This window comes from Metarhizium acridum, assembly GCF_019434415.1.
Source record: "Metarhizium acridum strain ARSEF 324 chromosome Unknown scaffold_1, whole genome shotgun sequence".
Classification (NCBI taxonomy): Eukaryota; Fungi; Ascomycota; class Sordariomycetes; order Hypocreales; family Clavicipitaceae; genus Metarhizium; species Metarhizium acridum.
Genome location: NW_027094015.1, coordinates 7,304,016 through 7,330,816, shown reverse-complemented (window position 1 = coordinate 7,330,816; position 26,801 = coordinate 7,304,016). Strand labels below are relative to the sequence as shown.

At 51.4% G+C, this 26,801-nt stretch overlaps 10 protein-coding genes and 1 non-coding gene across 13 annotated transcripts; 6 read left to right on the top strand and 5 right to left on the bottom strand.

The window, feature by feature from the left end:
* Positions 1-135: 135 nt before the first annotated feature.
* MDM12_1 (Mitochondrial distribution and morphology protein 12) lies at positions 136-8,545 on the bottom strand. Its single transcript, XM_066117218.1, has 2 exons — positions 1,179-8,545; positions 136-1,129 (listed from the first exon to the last, which is right to left on the bottom strand). Exons 1-2 carry the CDS (start codon positions 7,872-7,874, stop codon positions 536-538), a joined length of 7,290 nt encoding a protein of 2,429 aa, XP_065979110.1. The 5' UTR covers positions 7,875-8,545; the 3' UTR covers positions 136-535.
* Positions 8,546-8,855: 310 nt separating this feature from the next.
* J3458_002271 (uncharacterized protein) lies at positions 8,856-11,149 on the top strand. The gene has a single exon (XM_007813676.2). It carries the CDS (start codon positions 9,115-9,117, stop codon positions 11,017-11,019), a length of 1,905 nt encoding a protein of 634 aa, XP_007811867.2. The 5' UTR covers positions 8,856-9,114; the 3' UTR covers positions 11,020-11,149.
* A 366-nt stretch (positions 11,150-11,515) lies between these two features.
* On the bottom strand, positions 11,516-12,114 carry uvi31 (BolA domain UV induced protein Uvi31; the record flags this gene model as incomplete). Its single annotated transcript, XM_066117217.1, has 3 exons — positions 11,516-11,723; positions 11,823-11,929; positions 12,019-12,114. The coding sequence occupies 3 exons, from the start codon at positions 12,112-12,114 to the stop codon at positions 11,516-11,518; spliced, it is 411 nt and encodes a 136-aa protein (XP_065979109.1).
* A 1,586-nt stretch (positions 12,115-13,700) lies between these two features.
* Positions 13,701-14,162, top strand: J3458_002269 (uncharacterized protein; the record flags this gene model as incomplete). The annotated part of the gene is made up of 1 exon (XM_066117216.1): positions 13,701-14,162. The coding sequence occupies one exon, from the start codon at positions 13,701-13,703 to the stop codon at positions 14,160-14,162; it is 462 nt and encodes a 153-aa protein (XP_065979108.1).
* Positions 14,163-14,377: 215 nt separating this feature from the next.
* J3458_002268 (uncharacterized protein) lies at positions 14,378-16,291 on the top strand (the record flags this gene model as incomplete). Its single annotated transcript, XM_007813678.2, has 3 exons — positions 14,378-14,603; positions 14,727-15,022; positions 15,089-16,291. The coding sequence occupies 3 exons, from the start codon at positions 14,378-14,380 to the stop codon at positions 16,289-16,291; spliced, it is 1,725 nt and encodes a 574-aa protein (XP_007811869.2).
* A 157-nt stretch (positions 16,292-16,448) lies between these two features.
* Positions 16,449-18,095, bottom strand: TIF45 (eukaryotic translation initiation factor 4E). The gene is made up of 3 exons (XM_007813679.2): positions 17,572-18,095; positions 17,439-17,510; positions 16,449-17,380 (listed from the first exon to the last, which is right to left on the bottom strand). The coding sequence occupies exons 1-3, from the start codon at positions 17,776-17,778 to the stop codon at positions 16,892-16,894; spliced, it is 768 nt and encodes a 255-aa protein (XP_007811870.1). The 5' UTR covers positions 17,779-18,095; the 3' UTR covers positions 16,449-16,891.
* A 1,131-nt stretch (positions 18,096-19,226) lies between these two features.
* Positions 19,227-19,310, top strand: J3458_002266. The gene has a single exon. It is a non-coding gene; the product is annotated as a tRNA-Ile (tRNA).
* Positions 19,311-19,392: 82 nt separating this feature from the next.
* J3458_002265 (uncharacterized protein) lies at positions 19,393-21,154 on the bottom strand. Of its 3 annotated transcripts, none has more exons than XM_066117213.1 (5): positions 20,942-21,154; positions 20,551-20,885; positions 20,335-20,497; positions 19,999-20,271; positions 19,393-19,930 (listed from the first exon to the last, which is right to left on the bottom strand). In XM_066117213.1, exons 2-5 carry the CDS (start codon positions 20,604-20,606, stop codon positions 19,616-19,618), a joined length of 807 nt encoding a protein of 268 aa, XP_065979105.1. In that variant the 5' UTR covers positions 20,607-20,885; positions 20,942-21,154; the 3' UTR covers positions 19,393-19,615. The 3 variants fall into 3 exon arrangements, with proteins under 3 accessions (XP_065979105.1, XP_065979106.1, XP_065979107.1); XM_066117215.1 differs by having other exon boundaries at positions 19,594-19,943; XM_066117214.1 differs by having other exon boundaries at positions 20,335-20,885.
* A 707-nt stretch (positions 21,155-21,861) lies between these two features.
* On the top strand, positions 21,862-23,022 carry J3458_002264 (uncharacterized protein; the record flags this gene model as incomplete). The annotated part of the gene is made up of 1 exon (XM_007813681.2): positions 21,862-23,022. One exon carries the CDS (start codon positions 21,862-21,864, stop codon positions 23,020-23,022), a length of 1,161 nt encoding a protein of 386 aa, XP_007811872.2.
* Positions 23,023-23,550: 528 nt separating this feature from the next.
* Positions 23,551-24,991, bottom strand: J3458_002263 (uncharacterized protein). The gene has a single exon (XM_066117212.1). It carries the CDS (start codon positions 24,444-24,446, stop codon positions 23,853-23,855), a length of 594 nt encoding a protein of 197 aa, XP_065979104.1. The 5' UTR covers positions 24,447-24,991; the 3' UTR covers positions 23,551-23,852.
* Positions 24,608-26,694, top strand: J3458_002262 (uncharacterized protein; the record flags this gene model as incomplete). The annotated part of the gene is made up of 2 exons (XM_066117211.1): positions 24,608-24,794; positions 24,911-26,694. 2 exons carry the CDS (start codon positions 24,608-24,610, stop codon positions 26,692-26,694), a joined length of 1,971 nt encoding a protein of 656 aa, XP_065979103.1.
* Between the last annotated feature and the right edge of the window lie 107 nt (positions 26,695-26,801).

Here is a 26,801-nt window from a genome sequence, read left to right as displayed (position 1 = left end):
AACAGGCAGGCTTCTAAGTTAACATACTACGGAGTGCCTGGGCACCTAGGTGATCCTGTCATTCGAAGCTCATGCAGTTTGCGAGTTACAGAAAAGCTTATTACACATCCACGACTTTCTAAGCAGCAATAGAAATGGGTATTGGAAGAATATAACGCTTAATATCGTGATAGCTATAGTTGATAACCCGACATGGCACCAAGTAGTTATACTACAACTCGTGCGTGCAATAATTTAGTAAACAGCACCCGCTGAACAAACCCCAAAGAAAAACTCATGTGTGACGTGTATGATGCTTGTGATGTTCCTTATCCATCAACTCCGAACACTTTGTCAAATCATGTCACTTTTTGTCACTTCGTTAATTCGCGCCTACTTCGGGTTCTTCAAATCTCGCGTGCGCATAGTTTGTTGATAGCTGTGGGTTGTTGAACAAGTGCCAGCAGTTGGGCGCCTGGAGGATATATCTGCGATAAAGGTATGAGTGACAGAAACCTGCCGAAGGGTGCTCTGAGCCACTTACCTAGCCATAGCCTCATCGAAATCGGGACTTGTACTCCTTGGGACTTGTAACGGTTGGCCTATTTCGGCCGCCACCTGCGAACCCGCGGTCCTTGATCCAACTTTCTAGCTTCTTGTCCCAAGTATATGTCCTGATGCAATCGATAATGCCTACGACCAACTCCTTCCTCTCCTCATCAACCGCAATCATTAATGAGTAGTCCATGACGTTTTGCCGAGCCAAAAACAGTGTGTCATTCCAAACTGACGCTCTAAGCAATTTCTTGGAATGTTCTCGCGCAAATAATGGCGATTCGTAAATGTATTCCACCATATTTTCATCCAGAAGCACTTCGTTCTGCTCGCCAGTTGATTGAATCTTGCGATTCCGCATGGATCCTTTTAGATCGAAAATTCGCGTGGGTGACCGATCATAAAACAGATTTTCTGTTATCAAGAGATCAAGCTTGACATCGGTTCCTGTCGTTGGGTTCTTTATGATAACTTGAAAGAACCCTAGCATCTTGGCAATTACAGATGGTAGCTCGTGAAACAGAGCCTCCGCCATAATGTTAAAATAACTAGGAGCGAAACGCAAGAAAGCGGACGTTTCGATTGGAGACAGGCTCTATTGACGCGTTAGGACAGGTCACAATTTATTTCCAAATCCGTCTTACCTTCAAGACAAGCCTATCGTCCAGAGTCTTCAAAAACACGGACTTGGTCTTGCCACCTCTCGAGTCCCATTTAAGGCAGCGAGAAAGAGACTCAATAATTCTTTCGGCCACACCACATTTTCGCCTCAGAGCGTCAAATTGTTCCGCATAAAAGATTTTGCACGTCATAATAGCGGCGCCTTCTTTAAACTGATACTTGAGATGAGTGCCAGTCACTCGAAGCAAACTCTTCTCCAAGTCCGCTTCGTACATAATCCCGTCGCCAATATCAGACATGGGTGAAGATTTTGGCTCTCCATCGCTGATTCCATCGACTTCGAGCTCTGGAACGTCTTGGTTATCGCGCATGATTCCTGCAAGCTTGGCTTGATAGTCGTCACTATTCAATGCAAGAGCAATGACAGAACTTGGCTCGTCCTCCCGTACGATAATGTCAGAATCCACAAAAATATGGTCAGTAGGGTTGATTGGGTACTCCAGGGGCGGCCATCCACTAGCCGATGTCTCGGCCCAAAAGTTCGCTAAATACTTCATAAGGCTCGTTTTCTGGTGCTTGGGAAGTTCGTCGGGGATGTCAGTACTAGGCTCGAGAGCCTCTGCCAACTCTTGAAGATCAGGGAGAAATTCATCAGCAATAGAGGAATCAATGTCACTTGTCATCGCCTCGTCATCCGAAGTCGCCTGGCTTGTTTCTCCGTTTGGCGCATGATCGGTTTCCGACTTGGCTGTTTGGTCATCGACTTTGATGTTTGGTTCTGCATGTGTGGGCAGCTCGCCTACAGGCTCCGACTTTGGAACACTAGCCTCTGGTTTTACTAGGACGTTGGACTGGTTCTGGTCACCATCTCGACCCGGTATCTGCTCATTTGTCGGGAGTGGCTCCTCAAATGCTTCGGAAACATCACCATAAACCTGTACAATAGCCTTTGTCGACGTTCTCGGTAGTCTGGCACGGGGTTGTCGAAGACTCGCTGCTCTTTCTTTGCGATCACGGATGCGTTCCTTTTCAAATTCTCGGCTTAGCTGTTCAAAGTGTCTAGCCAGTGTTGAAACTTTGGACTCTTTCTTCTTGTGGGAGAGGCGTGGAATGCCAGATGTTGCAGTTTTACTGCGATTCTTCAGGGCAGTCAATCCCAGGCGATCTGAGAGTTTTTTGTCCACCTTGATAGATCCTTCTGATGGTGTTTCCGTGCCTGAATCAGCCGTCGTACTAGACTTGCTATCCTTTGACCCATTGGCTTTGGCGGCAGCAGGCTGCGGCCTCGGCAGTGTTCGAATAGGGTGGGATGTTGCACGGACTATAGGTGGTGAGATGTTGGGGCCAGACTTGCGGCTAGATCCCCGTTCTGGTACAGCCTTCGCTGCAACCACATTGCCCTCAGCGCCTTGCATAGCTTGTTCGCGTCGCATCTGATCAATTCTCTCCGACAGGGACTGGCTAGAGATGGCGGTGTCTGTTGGATGTCGCCCAGCACCTGTGGGCGAAGCTGGGGGCCGTGAAGTCGCCGGTGTCTGTGCAATAGGAATCCGGGACGTTGTCTCAGTAGAAGCCGGGCTTGGAGAAATTGGAGCAGGTGTAGCGATTGCTTCAGGGGATCCAGCTAGATCTAGTCCTTCTACTCGTTCAACTACTCCTTCAGCGGGGATATAAATCTTCTCGTCTTCAGATTCATGTTTCGCATCCAGTGCTTTGGATGACGCGACACTAGCTTCCATTCCAGTATCGGTGTACTCGGTTGGCTGTGTACTCTTTTCCGCGGCCTCATTGGATGTTTGGGATGGCCGGTCGTCAACGTCTCCAACCGAACCAGTTCCATCGTTCGAGGCAAGAGATTCTTTAGATTCATTATCAGTGAAGATTTTCTTCAGTTGCATCATCGTAATCTGCCGCATATCCTTGTCACCAAGGAAATCAGCTTCGAACTTGGAAAACGCTTGGTCCCATTCTCCGGCTTTCTCTAGCATCTCGCGAACAATTTTGTTGAAAGGAACAACTTCATAATATTTGGATTCGACGTACGTACGCTGCATCTGTCGGATGATGGCAGGCTGTTCCTCTTGGGTTTTCTTCATAAGTCTTTCCACCTCAGCCTTGCAAGATTCTGCTTTTTCCGGCAAAAGGCTTTCCGTGCGAATGCTCTTCAGTCTAGCTCGAACTGAAGACATGAACTTGCTCCATCGTTCCTCCATTTTGTTGTAAATCTCATTCTTCAGCTTCAAGTCATTTGCCACTTTCCAAGTTATCCTTGCTCGCGGAACCACTATCTCAAGAAGATCGATGGGGTCCCAATGAATTCGCACCCGGGAATCCCGGAGACTAAAGTAGCGAACATGGTCGCGGTGTTGGTCGTGGGGACAGTCTTCGATGCTTTTAAGCTTTAAACCGCGGCCCCAGTACAGAAGCTCCAAATACTTCCCGAATGAGTACTTGAAAGTTGCATTCGACATGACTGTTTCTTTGGAGTCTTTCTTACAGAGCTTACAATATGTCCACATTGTGATGCCGTCACCGAGCTCTGGGCGCCGAGGAGAAGGATTTGGAACGTGTTCCACAAAAACAGTGATACGATATTCATCGTGAACGTAGGTTCTATGATGGTCAACTAGTTTCTTTTCACAACCGTTGGAGTTGCAAATATCGTTTTTGCTGTATGCCAAATCCTCGATATACTGGCCAAGTGTGCAATCAGCATCCATGCCCGTATCAACATGTTGTTCATCATAGAAGTTGATAGCCACCAATCCTGGCTCTATACATGGTATCTTCGTGTCGGTACAGATAACCGAGTACAGAACCACGATATTTTGGTGAGAATACGGGTCGAACAAGTCAAGATTGCCTTGTATATATGCCTCCCACTGGCGCGTTTGAGTTTGATAGTTGAAGAGGGCTTTGTCATATTCCGCATCATGGACTGCATGCAGGACCTCCATAACTTGACGTGGCGCCTTCTGCCCAATCTTCTCTACCATTTCAGGCTTTATCAACTGGAACCTGTGGCGACCTGCTTTTTCCGAATCCTCCTCGACGGCATCTTGATCACGAAGTCGCCGAAGGTAAAGGAGTCTCCTTTCTTGCTCACGAGCCTTCATCAGAAGATAAGGCTGCTTGAACTTTACATATGGCGACGCGGACAGAATCTTGGTTTCGTATTTTGCTACCATGTCGCTGTAAAAAGTCGGCATCGGAATATCGTCAGGTACTTGACTCTCGGGAGAGGCGTGTGTATGATTGGCATGCAAAGATACCATTCTGGCTGGTTCGGGGGTTTGCCCACCGGCCTGTCCAACAAGCTCAGCATCTTCAGGATTTGTGCTCACGCTGTCCACCGTGACCTGTGATGGCGGCTCAGACTCGCTGGATGGGTGATTAACAACAACAGTAGGCCCCTGTTTGCAGCATTCCCCAGCTGAGCTGATGGAGCGGAAGCTCTCATTCAGGCCTTGAAGTGAGTTTGATAGCGAGGTTTCGCTGTCCTCCGGGGGTTCGACAGACTCGTCTCGAAGAAGACTCGATTCTAGCTTCAGGTTGTACACAACATAGACCATAAATTCCATGATATGCTTTACCTGTTTCAGTAACGCACCAGACGCGCCTCGCAAGGCTATTGTGCATCCCAAATCAGGACGGCATCCCGAGAGGAAAATGTACGACTTCTTTCTACCCGGATAATTATTGTTCACAAATGTTCGCACTTCAAATGCAGAACATCTTCCAACCCGAACTGGGAGTGCCAGCATGTCCAACGATTCGATAATTTCAGCCTCGGCACATCGAGCGACGGCTTCTATGACCGTGTCTTTCACATTATACGCCACGGATATATTAGCCTCCGAGAGATATTGCAAAGCAACTCCTGATACACCCTTTTGTGCAAGCAAAACATGTGGACGAAGATTGGTGATACGTTGCACGACAACTCGTAGAAACTCCTTCTCCTGTTCGATTACTGGCTGCAGGCTCATAAAGTGCTGTTGGTGACGCTGATACTCGATAGGGAAAGTCACAAGTACGATGCGAGGATTCGTAATCCTCCGTGGCATCCTCTTCAATGCCAGATTCTTTGTGAACACTACCCCTGAGATGTACGATGTATCGCCCGGTCGTCCGCCAGGAATCTTCTTTAACTTTACATAATGTCTCAGATCCATGTCTTCTCCTTTGGCGACATCGGGGGTGACATCGTCTGTGAGCTGAAGTAGAATAGGTACGAGAGACTTTTGCCATGCGCCCGGATTTGGAATTTGAGCATCATCGAGAAGCTGATAAAGCAATCTGTCAACATGTTTCAAACTGGACCGGTTGAGTTCTTGTTTAGAAATCCTCTTTCTACGCAAAGAGTCACTTCGGGTCAGCTGCGTCCCCGATTGAATGGGGTGCTCCAGCCCAAAGAGCGCCTCTGAAGACGCAGATGGCCCCTTGTACACAGCGGACTTTGGCCGTGGAGAGCCGTGATGATGAGCACTTCCACTAATACTGAGATTCCGGCGCCGAGTTGACCTCCTATGATTCAATAGACTGATTGGGCCATTGGTATCATCCAAGACACCTCTGCTGACATAGCTCATGCCACTGATGCTCTTTTCGCCAGGCCGATGACGATGTTTCCGAGTTTGGTTCAAGTAGGACGGGAATGCAGATCTATCGTGTTCATAGCTTGTAGATTGGACATCCGATGCTGCCATGGTTGCAAAAATGCCCATCTGTTCGTCTCCACTAGAGTCTTCCGACATGTAATCCGCTAAATCTGGATCGATAATATTATCATCATGAAAAGCGGGAAACTTTGGTTTCTTTGAGCTTTCCTCATCAATTCCTTTTCGGAACGGGGCTTGTTGTTCTGGGGCTGGCTTGAATCTTCCAAGAAAGCCATGTTTGGAATGATGGCGCTTGTGACCAGCAGATGACTGTGGACGTCCAGACGTTGTTAACGATTTCAAAGAGCGGGATGAACCGGGTCGACTAAGTTGAGGCGCTCCTATTTCCAATACGGCAGAGGCCCTGTTGGCAGAATCTCTCACGCGCCGAGTAGCCGGAATCGCCATCATTGGTGTCGTCAGGGGCCGGGAATCCTCCGATCCTTCAGAACCAACAGCTGCGCTTGATGTCATGGACTTGGATTTGCTTTCCAGAGTTTCAGAAGATTCCTTGGGGTTATTTGGTCCAAATATTTTGGGTAGAAAAGACCGCTCGTCCCCTGAGTCGTCAGAGCCGCTGCCATCGAATCGACGGCTAATAACCTCGAGACAATTCTTGCATACTCGCAAAGACCCTTGAACGCCGAACTTCTCGCCGGAAACCACAGTGGTGCACTTGGAATCGAAAATACAACCACAAGTACGGCAGTGGTGTTTTCTCCGAAACGCAGTAAACGGTGTTTGGCAAAGAAAGCACTCTTTAACAGTATCGTCCTTCATCCAGAACTCCTTGCTCAATACTTGTCTCCGCATTTTGTCAAGCTGAGCATTCATCTGGTCAGAAGCACGCTCCTGGCCGCTCGTGGTACCCGGGATCCGTCCAAAATCGGGATGCAAATGCTGTGATTGAATCTCCTGACCGAAGGAATCATGGTAGACCGAGTCATGTGCTGATGTGTTGATGGCACTGGCCGCAGCAGTTCCTCTGTCAAGTGAAGAGTCCCTTGAACCTGGGTATCTAGGAGAGCGAGACCGACTTATCCTATCGATGACTGCGGGTGTCCGTCTCATGTCATCGGGGTGCAACATAGAGGACGTGACGGAAGGGTTTCGAGCACGGTGGCGGCTGTTGGTGGTTGAGGTTGTCGATGGCGCACCTGCAACAGGACTAAACGGGGCATCAAGGCTGCCATCAACGCTAGATTCATCATCCCGTCCAGCTCGAGGCGGTAGTCTCCCGTCCTTGGCATCATAAAGACTCGCAGATTCTGCTTGAAGCTCGGCTATGGTAAGGCTTCTCCTGCTAGAACCATGCCCTCCACTGTCCTCGGTACGAATAGTACTACGGCTCGCATCTCGCTTCAGCGGAGGAGGCGGAGCAATTGTAGGGTCAGCAACGACGGAACTCGTAGCTTTGGTTGGTAAGCTTTGCCTACTAGTCGAGCTGGATCGTGGTCCGGTCATGAGATTGATGCTGTTCGACTTGGTCGACTGTACTTGCGGGCGAGTATCCACATTCCCAGACGCGGTAGTTGGAGAAGACACATCAGTTAAAGCTATGGTTGATATCGAATTTGTCGTGATGGTAGCATTTGTGTCAACTCGCGTGAGGGACGACACAGAGGGCCGAGAGCTATGGCCAGGCGCTGCGGACGATCTTTTGGAAGCAATCTCCGATGTCTGTCCCGAGCCATCTTTACTCTCTTTTGCCTCCTTTGGGATGGTTTTGGTCGGGCTGCCACCACCTACCACCTCTCGGAATCGATTATACAGGCCACTGAGGCCGTTCTGCACCAACTCCCCGGCTCCTGACCTGTTCTCCGAAGCTGGAATTCCTTCTGGAGGAGGGGCAAAGTCGTTAAAGGTAGTCAAGGATTCGCATCGACTAGCCGATGTGTGAATCTGGTCGAGAGCCTGCGCCAGCTGTTCTTTATCTATCGTGGAGGATATCGAGTTGGTAGAGCCACGTCGCTTTCGGAAGCTCACGGGAGAGCCAAGTCCTATAGAAGCTGCCGGCGAGGCTGGGCGCGTCGCCTTGGAGGTAGTGCTGCTTGCCATGCCAGCAATCTTGCAAGGGCCGTATACCGGCCCCTGTTATTATGTGTTTGGAGACACAGGAGGCTTATCGTGCCATAGGCGGTAGGGATATGTCGACTTCGGATCAGGTTCGCAAAGGCTCTGCGCATGTTATGCGACTTGACAAGCCCATGATGTGTTAGAAAGAACGTGGGGGTAGGGCAAAGCCAGTTGCAAAGTGAAGGGGAAATCGAAGTCGATCGGCGGTTTCTTGTAGGCCTATTGAAGTGTGTGGCGACAGGCGTATTGTGGTTTATAGCTTGCGACGACGACGACTCGTATCCGGGTAAGACTTCCGCCACGCACAGAACTGACGTGACAAGCCAGTAGGCGAATGGCAAACCGGCGCGGGATGGTCAGAGACGAAGCGAAGCAATGTTCTTGAGCAAGAAAGTGGTGTCGTACAAACGGGAGGAATGCGGTGGTCTGCAAACCACACACATGGATTGAACTTGATGTGCGTCGCGGGGAACCCTTTGGAAAGTTCGGAGATCAGCCGTTGGCAACAGCTGCAGCCTGGCCGAACCTGCTGTTGGAGATGGATGTTTGCCAGTGACACACACGACGTCGTCGACAGGGATGTTAGATGCCATGTACGCGTGGCTGGCTGGGGATAGAAGGGACTCTGTGCCAGGCAGCGCGATGCCATCATCCATGAGCAAACCTTCCAAGTGCAGACTGCAGAGGTCCAGCCACGTCTGGTTGCAGTCGTTGCGGTCCCATCAGAATGCCCACCCAAATCCCCAGATGTCCAGTCAGATAGCTGTCTCTGCAGCGTGCATTAGTGGTCTTTAGGCCCAATCGACTCCAGATAGTCGCTTGGGCGCTGCCAATCCCCGCTAAATTCTAGGCCCTCCATGCGCCACCGGCTCTCAACTGCCAAAAAGTGGGCCCCACGGAGCTCTGCAGTTAGTACTGCACGGAGTGATGTGTACTGAATCCTGCGCATCTTGCTCGTCACCATCACGCCGCCCCAAGCTAAAACGAAATCTGCGATCCGACAGTCTCACGGAGCATTCGGATCTATTGAGCAGCGCAGAGCCCCCCAGTGAAGTAGGCAATACCCGTGGAACCTTTCCAAACACTAGGGAAGTCACTGCAGGTCATGTATCTGTACAGTCTAGTCAGCTCGGATGTGATGAAATCCAACCCTGCTGTCGGCGCCACCCACCTATGCAGTTATTCACATGCCTAGACGTCTATTCGTATTCGCCTCGTCGTCATGTCTTTTACGTCGTCGCCTCAACAGGACATCCAAGCGCTGTTGGGGCGGCGTGGTCTCACGGTTATACCCAAGGACCAGCGAAACATTCTGGACAAAGACGGCTCATGGGCCGTGGAGGCAAATCAGCGTCAGGGCCAACCTCATGTTCCCAGCCATGTGCTGGAGACTGTGACGGAAGCTTTTTTGCTAAGAAAGGGGCGCAAGAGCAAGCCAGTGAATATAAATAAACTCTCCGAGACGGTTCAACCAAGCAGCGGAGGGAGAAATGATGAGTGTGCCGAGAAGCACAGAAGCGTCAATGCAGATGACCTCCCTGAAGCTATCCAAGGCCACAATGAGGACAGAATAGTCGAGAGCGTCGAGGACCAGGTGGACAAGGAACAGAAAGAGGCCAGCGATGATGAACAGAACGATAGCCAGTCCTCAACCTCCTCGGAGGCCCATAGCCGTTTAACGTGGTCGACTTCCCCAGATCGAGGTGCTCGAGAACGGCCCCTAACAACACCAAGTCAATCACAAGCTGTCCAGGAAACCCCAATGCCCAACCCGAAGCCAGGACTTCTTAATACGCTTCCCCAGCCAGAACCCCATCGTCTGACCGTGAGCACCCCGAAAGAAGATGAGGAAGAAGACGAAATGGACATGCAACCCCTACAAGCTCACGAGAAACCTGATGTCAGGATTAACCTAGAATCCACCCGACCGCAAGCAACATCCACGCCCGCTATGAATATAGCCTCACAAGTCGTGGAAACCGAGACTCCGCCCTGTGCTCAGCCAAACCAAAACGTCATCCCCGGCACCGTGGACACAAATCGGGTCTCTGCTCCCATTGACCCCCGAACACAACAAAAGCGGCTTCACAGATTCAAGCGGATCGATTTCGACACCACCCCGGTCAAGCCCGTCAACGCATCAACATCATTCACCCGTCTCCCCAACACATTACGCATAAAGGAAGTAGAAAGCTCGCTATCTACCTCATCCAGCTCCCTCATCCCAGCTACATGTTCAACAGCATCAACCCAAAACTCTACCACCGCCGCCCCTCCCCCTGCTTCATCCATCCCTCTCCCAAACCCGTATAACGGCGAACCTCGCTCCCTTGCGCCTACAACAACATGTATAGCCACGGAATCTCAAGCGCATTTCGTCAACCAGAGAATCTCTCCTGTCACCGCTTCAAACCCCTACACCCTCTTCACAACCACATACCCGTCCTATTCTTCGCAAAACGGCACCCTCAAAAACTTCGTCAAAGCCTGCCTCTGCCTCGAGTACCTCGCATCATTACGTGCCCTTCGCGAATTCCTCTACGACGATTTCATCCGCGCCTTTTCTGCAGAATACGTAAAATACGTGACCGGTGCGCGGGCAGGACAGGAGCCCTTACCCGCCATTGAATGGTTCAACATGTTACCAGGGGAGCCAGAGTACAGCAAGATGGTAATTACGAAGCAAAATTTACAACATGTGCTGGACATGTTTCCAGATGAGGTTGCTAGGGCAAGGAGACATATTTCCTACGAGGCCAGGGAATCTGGGAACGAGAAGGTGGTGCAAGGGCCGAGAGAGCAACTGGGCCGAGAAGATGTTGTGAACGCCGATGTCCCGACACCAGACATATCGCCCCCTCGACCTGCAAAGAGGCAGCGTCCTTCACCACCGTCGCCAGAATTAGGGTCCGATGCGCCTGAACTGCCGGATAGAGCACCCCCGTCATCCGTGAAGTCGAAAGCGCCGAGGACATCCCAGTATTTTGAGAGATTAGCATCAGCTAGTAAAGGTGACGTGCAGACGCATGAATCCGCTGAAGAACGGAAGGCCCTGCTACGAGAACACTTCAGAAGGAGAAAGGCCAGTGGTGCGCTGAGTTCACGGAGTCGGCATGGTTCGACGTAGCGCCGGCTGCGCGACAGTACTTTTTCGAGGGTTCGAATTGACGCTGGAATGTATGAAGATGATAGTTGGTGTCTTACAAGGAAATAGCTATTATACCCCGGTATTCTGATCGTCATGACTGAAGGATGCATGAGGCAGACGTGTGTCTATTGTGCGTGGGCCCTTTCTGATCTAGCTAGGCGTTACCAATGATAATAGAAACAATAATATACTTCCGTTGAGGGTTTTCATAACGTCTCCTTGAGGAGATCCATTTTCGTCGTCTCTAAAAAGCGTTCCGTTGCGTCATTTCCAGTTTAAACAAAAGGATATTGTTTTCCCTCCCCAAGCGCCGCCGTTGCGTTCTCATCCGACACTTCCCGAGCGTGGCAGGGCCTGCTGCTATTTTGTCATTAAACTTTTTTTCGGTAAAAGAAAAAAAAAGACGTCGTTCTCGCGTTGCATTCCTGTCATTGAATCTCCATGGGACGGGTGGTTTTTCGGGGTTTTTTTTTTTTCAAGCTTCCTTGGCCTCTTCTTCCTTAGCGGCAGCTTCAGAAGCATTTTTCTTGTTTTGGCGCTCTTCTTCCTCGGGAGTCAGGGTCCTGAGCTGAAGAGCGTGGATGCCGCCCTCGAGGGCCATTTCGTCCCGGAGGAGGGCATAGACCATTCTGTGGCGGGCTGGCTGCATCTTGGATTTGAAGGCTTCCGACGTGATAACGAGTCTAGGAATCTAGCATTAGCCGTGGTGCCATGGTGGGCGCGGTAGAGGTCCGCGTGGTGCCTTGGGACATGAGGCGGTGTGAGGTCCAGGATGGTCGTACCTAAAGTGAGTCTCCTTGGAAGTGACTCCCTGCATGGCCTTGTGGTGGGAATGGAGATGGGAGTCGTTGTAGATCTCAAGGGTCTGCGGATCGAAAGCAGCAGTAATCTAATTGCCCAATGGTAGTTAGCCTCCGACGAGTATTAGGTGGGAAAAATACAATTGACCCGTCGGCCACGCCTGGCACCGTCACCAACCTTTGCACGGATGGCATCCTCCATGGGCGTATTAGAGCTCATGGTGGAGAGCTGTCGCCCGACATTCGAGAAACCAAGGGCGTATCGTCGCAACATTCGGGGCAGTAGTAATTTGTACAGCGTCGATATCGCTTGGGGGAGAAGGTGAAGTCTAGCACGTCGAAGTTCTCGGGACGGTGTTGTTCGGTCCGCCACTTTCTAGGCAAGTCAATTGGGTAAAGAGAGGCGAGGATGAGAGGCCAGTAAAAAAGACCAAATGAGCGAGGACGAGCAGAAGAAGAAATAAATCTTGAGGAAAACAACACCCAGGACAAAGCACCTGGCTCTCTCCGCTTTCTTGTCGGATGCACCTACAATGCGTATTGTAAGCGGGATCAAAACTGCCAATGAAGTCGGCTCATTTGGTTGTTTTTTTTTTCCTTCCCCCGTCTCTTCGGTCAAGTCGGTGAGAGAGCAGCAGGCATGCAGACCAGTCACCAAGAAGGCTGCGCTGCTGCATGGGCACTGTCCATTGGGGCGGGTTTGGGCCGGGAGGGGGCCCAATGACAGGCCGTTGAGGCCATGGAGCGGTGACGGGGCTGCATGTGCAGTGGAGCATCAGGCACGTTTTCTGGGTACGTGGGGACTTGGAGCCGGCGTGGCGGTACATGAAGAAGCTTTTTTCTTTTTGACAGGCTTCTTGCGGTAGCGACAAACGGTGCGAGACAAGAGACAAGACAAGGAATCATGAGAAGAGAGAAAGAACTGGCAGACGGCAAGGAAGGAAAAAAAGAAATGAAATGAAAAAAGAAATACTATTTATCAATGCGGTACCACCACGACCGGACTCCTGAGCTGAGACGTGCCTGTTAGTATCTAGATGACAGGAAGTGCTTGGTGTTGCATTCTCGATCTGCGCCGCCCAGTCATCCAGTCCAAGGACAAGTTTTACATGGCATCGAGACACTCTGTATGCACTCATTCGTGCTATTCATGCTACCCACATGGGTGTACCAGGCTGTCGCCCCTGTTCAAAGCACGAGCTGCTGAAATGCTGCATCATGCCTCCGACATGGCGTGGCTCACTTGATGAATCGTGCGTGCTGGGCGTGGTGCAACACCTCCTTGAGAGGGAGTGTGGGAGAGGAATCAGGTACCCATGTGCTCGGCCCGCGCACAGTGAGGCAGTTTGCATCTTGTTTCTGCACATGATCAAATTCGGCAATGGAGGAAGCGACAATGTGGTCAAGGCGTCAAGGTGGTGACACAAACCGACCGCCCAAGTCGCGGTGCAGATGCCGGCAGTGAAGCAGCTTGACACTGGCTCCCAACAGCCAACGCTTAAACCAGGTGTCTCGTCAGAGTATTCTGCTCAACCAAAAATATCCTCAGACGACCAGAATCAGCTGTCTGTGACAGGGGGAGGACAGAGCTCGGTGAGTGGACGGATTTGGCTGCCTTGTTGTGTGACTCGCCTTGCTCCAATGTTTTTATAACGTCAGCCCAATATTGCGACCTCCGACTTAGCCAGGGGGATTAGGTACTTGCGCTCCGAACAATAGAATCAGTTGACACCTTCAATGTAGGAATTGGCTACAATCAACCAACAACGTCTGACTGTTTCTCTGCTGCTCAATGACCCGACATTCATTATTCGGTAGTGCTTCTCCGCTTGTCAGTCAGTCTTGGCTCCGCCGTTGCGCATGCCGGCCCCCAAAACTGGCTCCCTCTTTCAATATTGCTGCTTTCTTTCTACATTCGTCCCACAGAAGAATGGAGCCATCGGATGCCTCAACTCGTTCAACATCAACAAGGCCAGCCCTTGCTTGAAAGCATCCCAAGTCTTGCCGTTGCTTAATTCTGATGCTAATTTTTCCCCCCAGCCACAGCATACACTGGCCCGAGACGCAGCGTTGCACCATCCAGCGTTGAGCCGCAAACGGCAGCCTCGAAGCCCACATCATCTCGAGCTTACCATTCCCCATCGCACCATCAAGCAGTTCAGCTGGAAACGCCGGGACACGGGGGACCCAACCACGCTTGATTCGACCTGGGCGCCGTGCAGATATTCCGTCCATACCTGGGCAGCTGGTTCCACTTCCTCCGTCCGGTTTGGCTGCGTCATTCCCCCTCTCCTTACTCCGTGGACCGAGTACTGCAAGTGAGAAACAAGGCGACAAGGCGCGATAAACACCACCTCGGCGCCTGTTGTTGCGCCGACCTGTTTCTGCCCATGACACTCCGACGCAGTCTGCCACCGGTTCTCCGGCGCATAGCTTCCTCTCCTCCCCTCGTCTCACCCTCGTACTCCTCTTCGTCTTCGCATCGCTATTCTCTGGCGCGGGTGACTGTGTGTTGTTCATGCCTCTCCAACTCGAGAATGCACTTGACCACCTTGCCGCGGTTGCCCATTTTCGAGGCCATTGCAAAACATGACCCCCAGTCAACCGCAGTCATTCACTCCTCCTCGGGGAGAACCTTTACATACGGCGAATTGCTAGGGGATATACGGAGGGCAAGGGAGCGATTTTATGAAGCCAGTGGGAAGAAGGACTTGAATGGGGAGAGAATAGCGTTTCTCGTTGAGAATAGCTACGACTATGTTGGTGAGTGGCCTGTCGTAGCGCTTCTTGCTCTTTTCCTCTTTTTTTTTTTTTTTTTGTAAACAAATATATATATTTATATATTCCAATTAGCCATTTTGTTCTCATACTAACTCCTTCTCCAAGTCACCTTGCTCGCTGTGCTTGCAGCGCGGTCCATTGCAGTCCCAATGTCTCCCGCGTTCCCGGCGCCAGAGTTACAATATATCCTTGACCACAGTGAAGCGGCGCTTCTCGTCTCCTCGCCCAGGTTCGCATCCAAAGCAGCAGAGGTCTTGGCCACGGATCTAACTACCAAGCCGGCTCATCTTGAACTAAAGAAAAATGAGGGTGGTGGCAAGGGTGAAATCGTTCCGTTGGAGGGTTCCGATCCAGCTGGTGCCGGGCTGATGCTCTACACTTCAGGAACCACCAACAGACCTGTAAGCCAAACCCGTCCGCCACAGTATACAAACACTACGCAGCAAAGGATACTTACCAGCTCCTAGAAAGGCGTGCTCTTGCCGCAATCAGCCCTGACCGCTCAGTCACGCTCCCTCATAGAAGCATGGAAATACACCCCAGCAGACCACCTCCTCCACGTCCTCCCCCTCCACCACATCCATGGCACCGTCAACGCCGTCATCACGCCTTTGTTCGCCGGCTCGTCCGTCGAATTCATGTTCCCCTTCAACGCCGACGCAGTATGGAAACGTCTTGCGGCACCATTCCTTTCCACAAACAGCACCAACGGCGCCGATGGCACGACGAAACCTCCCAAACCAAAAGTCACCTTCTTCACCGTCGTTCCTACAGTCTACAGCCGCCTCCTCGCCAGCCACAAGCTCCTACCTCCTCCCCTCCAAGCCGCCGCTCGAGAAGCCATCTCCCCCACAAACATGCGCGTCAACATTTCCGGCTCTGCCGCCCTCCCCACGCCCATCAAGACTGCTTGGTCAGATCTCAGCTACGGCAACGTCCTCCTCGAGCGCTACGGCATGACGGAAGTAGGCATGGCACTCAGTTGCGGCCTCTCCTTCACCGACCGCATCGACGCCTCCGTCGGCTGGCCCCTCCCCTCGGTCCAAGCACGTCTCATGGACGTGGACACGGGTGAAATCATTCCCCTCGGCGCCGAGGTCGATTCCCAGGGCCGCGAACGCTCCGGTGAGATCCAGCTTCGCGGGCCGACCGTGTTCAAGGAATACTGGCGCAACCCCTCTGCCACGGCCAAGGAGTTCATCCCCGACCCCGACGGCCGCGGCTCCTGGTTCAAAACAGGCGACGTCGCCTTTCGACGCTCCGTCCCCTCCGCCTCCCACAGCCAGCCGTGGACCAAGGGCCCGCTATACTTCATACAGGGCCGCCTTACGGCAGACATCATCAAGACTGGTGGCGAAAAGGTCTCTGCGCTGGAAGTAGAGCGCGAACTCCTCAGTCTGCCAGAGGTGTCAGAGGCTGCCGTCGTCGCAGTTCCCAGCGGAAACTGGGGCCAGAAGGTCGGCGCTGTGCTCATTCTCAACACGGACGTGGTTCAGAAGTGGTCGCCCTTGGACATGAGGCGCGCGCTGAAGAGCAGGTTAGCAAACTATAAGATTCCACAGGTCATGAAGATTGTGGAGCATATTCCGAGGAACGCCATGGGCAAGATTAATAAGAAGCAGCTCGTGAAGGAGATCTTTGCGGATGAACACAGCGGTGACGAGTTGTAGAATGACACGGGGCTCGGATGAACATTGTAAGATTTTGGAGGGGGCGAGGGGCCTGGATAGAGAGGCATGTATGATATAGACATGATATGGCGATTTGATTGATATCTAGAGTCCTCGAGCTGACCCATTTGGAGAATAAATACACCAGCAACCAGTATGCATTGCAAATACATGGAGTTCAAACACAGATAAATAGATATATTAAGGGACTGGCCAAATATCAGAAGTCTATTTGTGGTACAGCCATTACAAGTTCAAAACCTGCTACCTCGGCGAAGCTGTCCGTCTGACCAAAACCAAGCAAACGCCGCCGCGCAATTAGAGACAGGAATTTTTCTGTGGCGAAACGAGCTTCAAACTTGAAGCTTGACCACCAATTAAAAATGCAGCATCTTGGCCAGATGCATGTGAGCTGGCCAAGCACACCAATAGGATGATCCGCCGATTTTATTCTCGTCAGTCGTCAAAACCGTGAAGCCAGTGTCGATGTAGTGATAGAGCAAAGGGGAATCGAGCAGTACATCAGCGAATATCCGATCCTCCATGTCATCTTCCCCCAGTTCTCCCCAACGCCTAGACTCTCTCCGCAATTTACTCCATTTATACAGTGTATTTGGCCTTGGCTCTCGTACTGCCAGCATGAGCACTATCAGAGTGGCCAGAGAACTCAACCTGATCGTTATTCGGGAGCTCAAGAACCTCCTTGAAACGTCTCCCGATAGACATAAGAATGTCCTTGCTCTTTTCTCCGCTACGGCCCTTGCCACCAGCAACATCGCCGTCCCCACGACCCGGAATGCTTTTACCAATAGTACGAGTCCAGACACCGATACGATAGAAAGCCTTTCGCACGTTGACAACAACACCCATGACCTCGCCATCGTCCTCCTCCTCCAAAGTCTCACCAATGGCACCCATCATAACCTGCAGCCACAGGCGGTCAATGTCGACATTTCGCTTCTCTTTGTACTGGAATGACCACTTGCCACCATGCTTGTTCTGCGGATCTTCCCATTCGGGTCGCACTCCAGCCTTGAACAAGTGGTAGTCGGATTTGAGGGCTAGGTCAGAGACAGGGGCAACGTTGTTCTGTATTGGGTTAGAAGCTATGATTGTATTGACTCTTGCGACCCAGGAGGAAGCTTACGTAGACACCCCAAAACTCCTCCACGGAGTCAAAGGTGATGACTTCCTTCAACAGGTCGTTCCAATTGTCACCCTAAAAGCGGTTCATTAGAGCTATGCTCGATTCTTGGCGCTCAATGCACTGGCGTCCTTACTTTTCCACTCGGGGGTTTGGTAAACCACAAAGTCCACTTATTCTGAAGCGGGTGCTTAACATTGAAGTTGTCCTTATCGTGGAAAACAGTCACGGGCTTGTCACCGTCCTTGGCCTCAGTGCTCTCACCCTTGCCGTTGGGAGAGATGGGGATTGTGGAAAGGTCAACCTGCTGGTCCATGTTGGGAGTTTCGGAGGCGGCGGCCATTGTAATTTGTGGATTTTGTTTTTATTTCTGTAGCTTGTCCCACGTTAAATCCGACAAAGGGCAACCGTTGAGGTGGAGGATGAACGGTCGCGGTCGAAACGTTTGATTGTGGGGTTCGCGATGTTGCCGCTAGCTCAGTCGTGGAGTTGATGCAAGAAAATAGATCGACTATCTTCTCAATCTGAAGGAGAGATGCAAGATGCAACTTTGCGCCAGGCAAAGACGTGCTGTCTTGCAAAGGTTTGGTAGGGTTGAAGGGTGAGGTGTCAATGGGCAGAAGGTGGAAGTGACGAACTGCAATAAGCGTGCGACTCGGCTGCCACCCGCAAAAAATTAATCTTCTTGGTGTCAGGAGCGGTCGACGAGACTGTGTTGGCAATATTTTTCTGCCTTATAACTATGGCATCAAGGTTAGACTACCGCAGGCCTACCCTATACTCTTCCTTGTTTATTAGCGGTTCACTTTTAGTGGCTTTTTCATTTCCTGTTATCCGTCTCTTCAAGTAAATATAAGTGGTTTCCGTCCACTTAGTCGCTGATGGGTCTTTTTTTCCTCTCGTAGGATACCAGGTATTTGCCTGCTTACTCCTCCAAACCATGACCACGGCAGCATCCAATCAATGGCTAGACCATACTAATAATTACATTCATGGCCAGAATAACCAACGTCTGCAGTATAAATTCACATCAGTCGTGGCAACTGTGTTTCAATATAGTATTAAAGCTCCTTGAGATTGGGATAAAGTGCTGTCACATGCACCTGGACACAACTAGCTGCTGTCCTTCCACTTTAGTACCTCTCCCCTGCTGTTCTGGAAGGCTCAACGAGTGACTGCAAAAATGCGACTTGAACACTAGAAACCTGGCATACGATTCATGTTGCTGTGTGACGTCAGCCGCATCCTGCTCGGGCAGTTTGGTTTAAGCAATATAGAAGCTCACCCCAGATATCCATAATAGCAGCAAAGTTGGGAAAACGTAATGAACGTTGAGCATCGCGCAGCCTCTCCCGAGTAGTTTATCCTTATTTCTCTGTGGTCATTATTGCAGGGTTATCTTTCCACCGAGTGCAAAATAGTGTTTTCAACATCCTCGATTGGTGTGTGGAGTCCGTGGCAATTTCACTTCTTGTTCATCTGCTCCATAGCTTCGCGAACATCTCTCCCCTACCGACTGTTGCCAATTAGAAGGTGAGCTGCACATACGTCCTGGGCAAGCAAACCATGCGATTTAGGCAAGGAAACTCGGGGGTTCTGGCATAATGTATTTGACGGCATCGCCCCGTGGAGTCTGTTACAGGGCACTTTCTTCCTAATATAAGCTAATACGACGCTTGACAGTGTTGAGGCTACAAAACCCTGTGTTTATAGACAAACTGTTTGGTGGCTGGGAAAATCTTGTGCTTGATATCTTGTAATTGGACCACGATCTCCTAACAGCGTTGGATAGCTTCCGTAGCTCAGTTGGTTAGAGCTTCGTACTAATAAACGTTAGTGATGCGGAGGCCGCAGGTTCAAGCCCTGCCGGGAGCAAGTTCGTTCCACGACGATTTCCATCGTTCTTTTTTGACTTGGTGGCGCCCTGCCTGCCTACAGACGTAAAAGTAGGTTGCACCGATTTTTTTCTTCCTTTTTTCTCCCTTGCGGTTGGTTCGTCTTTGCATTGACGTCTTATTTGGTTTGCCGTTGTGCCTGTATGTCTGCATTATTGCCTCGCGTCTTGTCGGCCCCTCTTCTCGCAACTTGCCTGGATTAGGCAAGTAACTACTGGCATCGGGATTTTGGGCTGGCCAGTTCAATTTCAACAGAATGTATTGTCCAAGTGTTATCACACATTGCTATTGAGGCTTCCAAACACTAACCATGTCAGTGCCTCTACCGGCCTCATAAGATCTAGGCGGTTTGAAATACATAACCCGCTTGAATGGGCCATTCTCTGCCCCGGTCTCCTCTCCAGTCTCTTCAATAACTCCATCTTTGCCCTCTGCTAGAATGTTCCAATAAACGCCATTAAGGCCCCAAGGGGGACCTACAGCTTTGAGGTCTTTATACATGGGAAACTCGAGACACACCAGTATACCGGTTGGGGCAACGAGCTCTCTCATACGGCGGCCCCAGTCCCTTCGCATTTCTGGCAACAGAGCACAGAGGAACTGGTTCCCAAATCTAAGTCAACACGCAATTACAATCCACCGCTTATGCGAACCCAGTGGCGACGTACCGTGTAGTCGTAAATGAGGTCAAAGCCTTCGACTCCGTCCTGGGCCAGAGTCTGTTCCCAGTCGCGGACAAAAAAGTCGCCAGCGATAATTCTAACCCGGCCAGGCTGGCCACTCGGCCGGCCGTTGCTCCCAAAGTTGTAATCCTGCGGTTCAGCCAGTTCCCCGGCTGCATAGTCCCTGGCTATCTGTGCACCTTTTGCAGAGACTTCGAGTCCGTATACGTCGAAGCCGTGCAAGGCTAGCATGGCCACATCATAACCCCTCCCACAGCCCTGTGTTACGCGTCAACACCGATGCTGTATAGTTACTTACCATTGGACGGGGGGATTTCGTACAGGTACAAGGGCACAAAGTCGTCTTCCCGAAGGAGTCTGCAGGAGGTCCTGCTTGGATTCAAGGAAGTCGATTAATGCAGGAGACGGCATCCCCCGGTCCCAGAGATGGTTTTCATCAGACTCCCAAAGCGAGTCCCACCCATCGCCCTGTTGAGCCCGGGACCTATATGTCTCTTTAACCATGGCAGTGAGGTTGGATCTGTCCAGGCGACGTACCGGTCCGTGAAGTGAGAAATTAGACGGCCGGGGGGTTCGGGTGCGAAGTTGGCCATTGTGACTTTTGTGCGCTTCCGCAGATCGACTGATGAAGGTCGTTACGCTCAATAATGGTGTACTCCGTGATACTCCAAGTTTGCGTGTTACCGACAGGCCTGCGGAGTCTGTGGCGTCGGCAAAATGCGTTGAAATAATACCAGGTTTCAAGCGTCTTTTTCTCCACTCGGCGCCAACGAAATTGGATCTGGTGGTGGTGCACCCTTTTGGTTTCCAAACCGTTTTATTCTACCAACTGAAGCAGCCAACTATAAATTTTCCATACCCCATGACAAGATCTGCATATCATAAGCATGGGCCAGTTATCTAACCATTCGAGACATCAACGACATACGGAACTCCCGGGGTTTTGTAATCTGCATGTTGCGCAATTTGCTCGAGTCATACCTGGGATCGTTTACCGTAAAGAAAAGAATAAAATTAAAACCGACGGAATGGTTCAAGATTCCGAAAATAGTTTATCCCCTTCACAACGTGACACTGCTTGCATACTAGTATTTTCATTCCGTCGTTTCTCCGGCTCGGGTCCAGGTGCGGCTGCGCTTTGATCGCAGCCGTACTTGAATATTGGATAATTTTCGCCCTGCATCAGCATGTAGCACCCGCAGAATTCGAGAAAAACACGTGAGATGAAGCTGATGCACCCCAGTTTTCAACAACTCATGACGGTTGCGAAATTGGCTTGGCCTATCGTGTAGGGAAGACCCCTGAAGCCTGGCACACGTACTTCGCGACGTTCCGGAGAAGGGATAGATTTTGGGATGGATGAAGGCCAGCCAAGTCGCAATTCAAGAAAACGAGTCATGGTGAGTTTATCACATGGACCCAGAGCACTCTACTAAACACCACGACGTGCTGGTACGGTCGAGCGGACCCTCACCAGTTCAATCATCGTGCAATCATAACTCAAATCAAGAGGGATAGTTATTTCAAGGCATGGCACGTACTAGCCACTACGGTGTTTGGCTTGGCTTGTTCCACTCGCCTCGTAGCAATGACATCTAACCAATGTCAAGGGCGACGCGAGGCATTTGAACGGATCTCATCCGATCCACAAGAGTAGTTCCGAGGCCAGGACGACCGTCATGAGTTAGAGGAGTAGATGAAAACCATTGACCCATGGTGAATATGGCCTTGGATATAAAGTCGAGAACGATGGCAGATCTTTCTTTTTCTTTTTGGGATGACGGCGTCGCTCAGTAGTCTATTTCATTTTGTTCTTTCCCCCCTACACTCCTTTTGTACGACTTCAATATGCGTTGGGAACTTTTCATGGCGGCAACCCTAGCTGCTCTGGTTCAGTCAACCTCTGCCGCACTGTCAACCCATAAGGAGGCCAAGCTGAACATTGTCAAAACCACTGTAGAAGATGGAATCACTGTGGATTGGGTAACTCGCGAATCACAGGGTGAAATTTTCACACCTCCCTCAGAACCGCCGGCGGGAGCAGATATTGAGGCATTTGGACGAAACCTAGCAGCTCGTCCTCAAGCCCAGGGCCCCGAGGGAACCGTCCCTATTGCACGAGTTAACAATGATGTTCCAATGAAGCAGCCCCCCCTTCTTCACACAGAAAACTACTCCAACGCCACTGAGCTTCACGCTCGTGCCAGTGTGAGATACAAGCACTGGTATGCGACTGCTTATCAGAATAACGAGAATATCGGCGGCGGCGCCTTCATCTCTACCCACAGACCGTTCCTCGAGCGAGATGGGGACTTCTCCCTTTTGCAGGTTGCTGTTGTCCATGAGAGAGCTGACCAACCTAACGGCGCGGCTAAGCAAGATCAAACCGTCGAAGCTGGCTGGACGAACTATCATGTTCTTCACAAGGGAGGTCCCATTCTGTTCGCCTTCTACACCACCAATGGGTATCGGGGCCAAGCCGACTATGTGGGTGGCTACAATTTCAAGGTCAAGGGCTGGTTCCAACAAGACAGGGAGATTTACCCGGGCATGCCTATTTCTGCCTTCTCCGTTGAAGGAGGCAAACAGGAGGAGATCGAAATCAGATACAAGCTTTTCAACAACTGCTGGTGGCTCTACACCATGGGCCGATACATTGGCTGTTATCCTACCTCGCTATTCGCCCGCGAAGGAGTGAATCCCAAAAACACTCTGGCTACTTCGGCAACCAATATCTTGCTGTATGGGGAGGTCTACAACACCGGCGAGCGGCTTACAACCACTGATATGGGCACTGGGCGTCATGCCAGCGAGGGTTGGAAATATGCCGCGTCGATGAGGGTGATGAAATGGGTTGATACCAATGGCCAGGAGCATGATTGGAGCGGCTTTGTCCACGCAGACGATCCTGCTCGGTATTCGATTATGCCCAGATTCCAATCAGGCTGGCAGGGCTGGCATAGCCATATGTTTCTCGGAGGCCCAGGAGCTGGTTCGGTTGGTGCCTAGGTCAAGAGCGGGAGTTTGGCTGGTGTTCTAGATGGAGGGCATAATTGCTTTCTCGTGTTGTCTACTCACCTAATACCTACTAGGTACCTTGTAGATATCGACGTGATCCATGACTACTCCGTAGAGGGAATAAATGTTGCCGGAGGCATCGACTCTGCAATGAGCTTCATCATTCATCTTTTTCACCTCGGCTCGTCCTGATGTTTCCATCGGTCAGTTTCCTTGTCCTGAGGCGATTCCTCACAAGCCCAATCAAGTGCCCATGGTTGTATTGCACCAGTTGGGAGATCATTGAAGATGTCTGGTTTGCAACGCTCAGGCCTTCGCCAGCCACCTAGTTTTTTTATTTCATGCGGCTCTGTACCGAAGTAGTGCTGCAAGCCACCCGGCATACTCCGTATCCTTGCGTGGTGCCGGGCATCTTCAGCTGGTCTTCGTTGGTTATGGCGTGCCGTCACCCGCCTCTTTATTTCAGTCCTCGGCGTGCTCGGCACTCTCTCGTTAGACTCTAGTGACCGAGTTCATCGTCTCTGACGCGATCGTCCTCGATACGGAGACGTTGACAGGTTTATGTACAGGGTGCCCTGTAACCATTTCCCCCATTGGTGGTCCGGACTCCGCATATTGTTCGTCACTCTACTCCGTACAGCAGACAGCAGTGGCAGGAGGCTCCACAGCACCTTCCCGGTCTGACCACGGACCCGGCCCGCGCATGCAGGCTCCATGGCCCCAAGGCGCTTTCCCTTCCTCCGTCTCTTCCAAAGTCTTCAGTTCCTTGGATAGCTAAGCGCCAACATCTGCCAGTCAACGCACCAAGAGCTCAATTGCGCTCAACCTTGCTCCGTACAGAGTACGCGGCCAGAGTCGCCAAGAGCTGCCTGTCTTCTGAGATTCTCATCTGTCATATTTGCTAAAACCACTTGCTTCTCTTTGTTACTCTCCGTGGCCCCTGCGACCTGGTATTCAGCTCCCCAGCTTCTCACTCGATTGGCCGACGTCTCTTTCTCATCTTCGGTCGACTTTCGTCGCATGGGGGATGAGTTACGGAACAGACTCTCTTCAATTCCTGGCTTTTGATTTTTCGTCCAGATGTTAATTGGGCAACCACGGAGTCCTGCCTGCTGTAATCTGCAACCGTCACCACGTATTCCCCTCTCACTTGGGCCTTTCCTTTCCATACCGTAATAATGATGGCCTGCATGGGACCCATGGTATGAGCCACACTCAGCCCAACATTGGAATACGGAGACATTATTTCGGGTTCCTGGCTGGCACCAACGCGAGGCGGACGACCCTGACGCCAGCGCCATCGTCTGGTCTTGGGTCTTGTTATACTCCATACCGCTCTCTAGTCGTAATTTCATAACTGCGCGATAGCTGGGTTTGCTGGTCTTTTCTTCCCATATCATTCTCATCATTCTCATCACTCCTTTTTTAGGTCCTAGGCCGGTTTTTTTGTTCCTCTCCTTTTACCGGCGCTCGACCTCAGCGAGACCGAGATTGAGACCGTTGCCGTGGTGTTACTGTGATCCTCCAGTCACCTCCGTCACAGTCACCCCATCACGGCCACCTAGTTGTCTCTCTCATGGCAGCACAGCAGCAACACTGGGGCCGTTTCCCGGATTCGCAGGGTTCGCAGGGGTTGAGGGACGAGTACGATGACTACACGTACCCGACGCATGAGCACCGCGGCTCGCTTGATGCCCAGCCTCCACACAGGTCCAAGTCGAATCGTGCTTCAGTCCAGACAGCAACACCGATGCTCTTACAGAGTCCACCTTCAGCCCCCACTCGCCCACGGCTTCGAGCTTTGCTGGAGCTGCCCAAGGCCTAGCTCCCAGACCGCCTTCTTACCAGCGCCCAGTTTTTGTAGCTAATGCTGCCCCAGGTGTGGGTGCGGGCATTGGTGCGGGCATCGGCAGTGCTGGCACCAATGTAAACGTTGGTGTTGCTGATTCTAATATTCCCCAAGAACCTGTCTCGCACATGCCTGAAGAAACGTTTCGCAGACCCCATCGACAGTCCTCGGAGCAATTCCAGGATTCATTCTCTGCATCAACTCGTCAGGCTCCTCAAGCTCTTCCTAATACGCCAGAGGTTCTTGGAGGTCCACCTGTAAGCTATCGTCAACCGTACGAAACTTCAGAACCACCTTACACCAGGCTCAACTCCAACTTAAACCACGTCCCGCCGACTTCCTTTCAATCGCAGCCTTTGCCATCCGGCCGTCTCGCCGTGGCCGACGGCATGGAACCCGAAGGATACTACACAACTCGTCGCGAAGAATATCCAGACTTTCCAAGAAGTCAGATACATGATGTCACTGGCGGCAGAGGCGTCGTTGCGCCACCCATGATGCCGCAAGATATTGCTGCTGGAGGAACCCGAAGACCATCCGTTACTCTGCCACCAGAGCGCCGCAAGAAGTTTGCAAACGACCGTTCACCACTCCAACGGCTTGAGCTGACGCTCGATAGCATGAGCAAGGAGGAAAAGAGGGCTAGAGTCCAGGCCGCGGAGCAGCGAGCTAGAGAACGTGCCGCAAAACGAGCCGCTGAAGCTTCCACAGCCCAGTCGGGTGAATCACAAAGTCGCCGAATACCCATTGAACCGCCAAGTTATCACCCAGAAGCCATTGCACCAACCGTCCCGATAGAGGAGCCTCAGATGAATCCCGCTGATACTGGAAGCCGAGGGCATCCATACCCGCCACATCAACCCCTACAACATCAACAGCCAGCTCCTAGTCGCTATCGTGCCGAGGCTGCGGATCGTGGTCATGTCGCTGGTACGCCACCGGCACTTCAAGTGCCAGAGCAACGAGAGGACCATGGAGAGTCGAGATCCGGGCTACCAAGGCGAAACCTAAGTTTCAGAGAACGCGCAGCGAGGAATGAGAAAGAACATACTGTCAAACAAACAAGCCCGGTAAGCCAACCAATAGCCTTCTTCAGCGGTGGTCCTAGTAGTGGAACGTATATTACACGCAATGGAAGCAACAAGTTACGCAAGGAACCTCCCACGGATCAATGGACCTCATTAAAGCCAAATATGGAGAGGAAAGTGCCCGGTTCTGCTATCCATGAGCCCACATCAGCTACCCGAGCCTATGGAGCCGCTGGTAGGCTCCCCCGTGCGATTAGAGACAAAGAATTGCCTCCCGTTCCGACAGCACAAGAACCTGCCCAAGGGATACAACGTCGAGCAACTGAACCTATTTATAGAAAGGAGTTCGGATCTGATGAAGAGTATATTCCTCCTGCAACTAGTAGTAACGCCAATACCAGTTCTATTCAAAGCCCAGGTACCGAGCAGCAAGATCCAGCCGTCTCCGGAAAACGCTCTGAACGTCAGGACAGCAGCCATTCCGTTGAGAGTCTCCCTCAGCATCGAGTTTCAAACATGATATTTAAAGACCCGGAAAACTTGCGTCCTGGTCAAGGGTTGTATCAGCCGCCAGTTTGGCTGGATGAATATCAGAATGCAACTGTTGGGTTTCTTGGTGGGACCCTACTGGACCTCACAGAAAACTATCAAGCAATCAGTGACAAGAATAAGGCTTGGTGGGAGAACACCGGGGGACGAAAAAATAGTACTTACTCATCGAGGCCACGGAAAGCTGAAGCGTTCGATGGCGAGTATGATGACACAAACGGTAGGAGCAACGTCTGAAAAAGTAGACCCCTACTCACAACGTATGTTAATCGTGCTTTAGCTCCAACACGGTTCAAGCCGCCCTTGTATCTTAAATGCGGCCCACTCTTGAGATACTGTGGAAT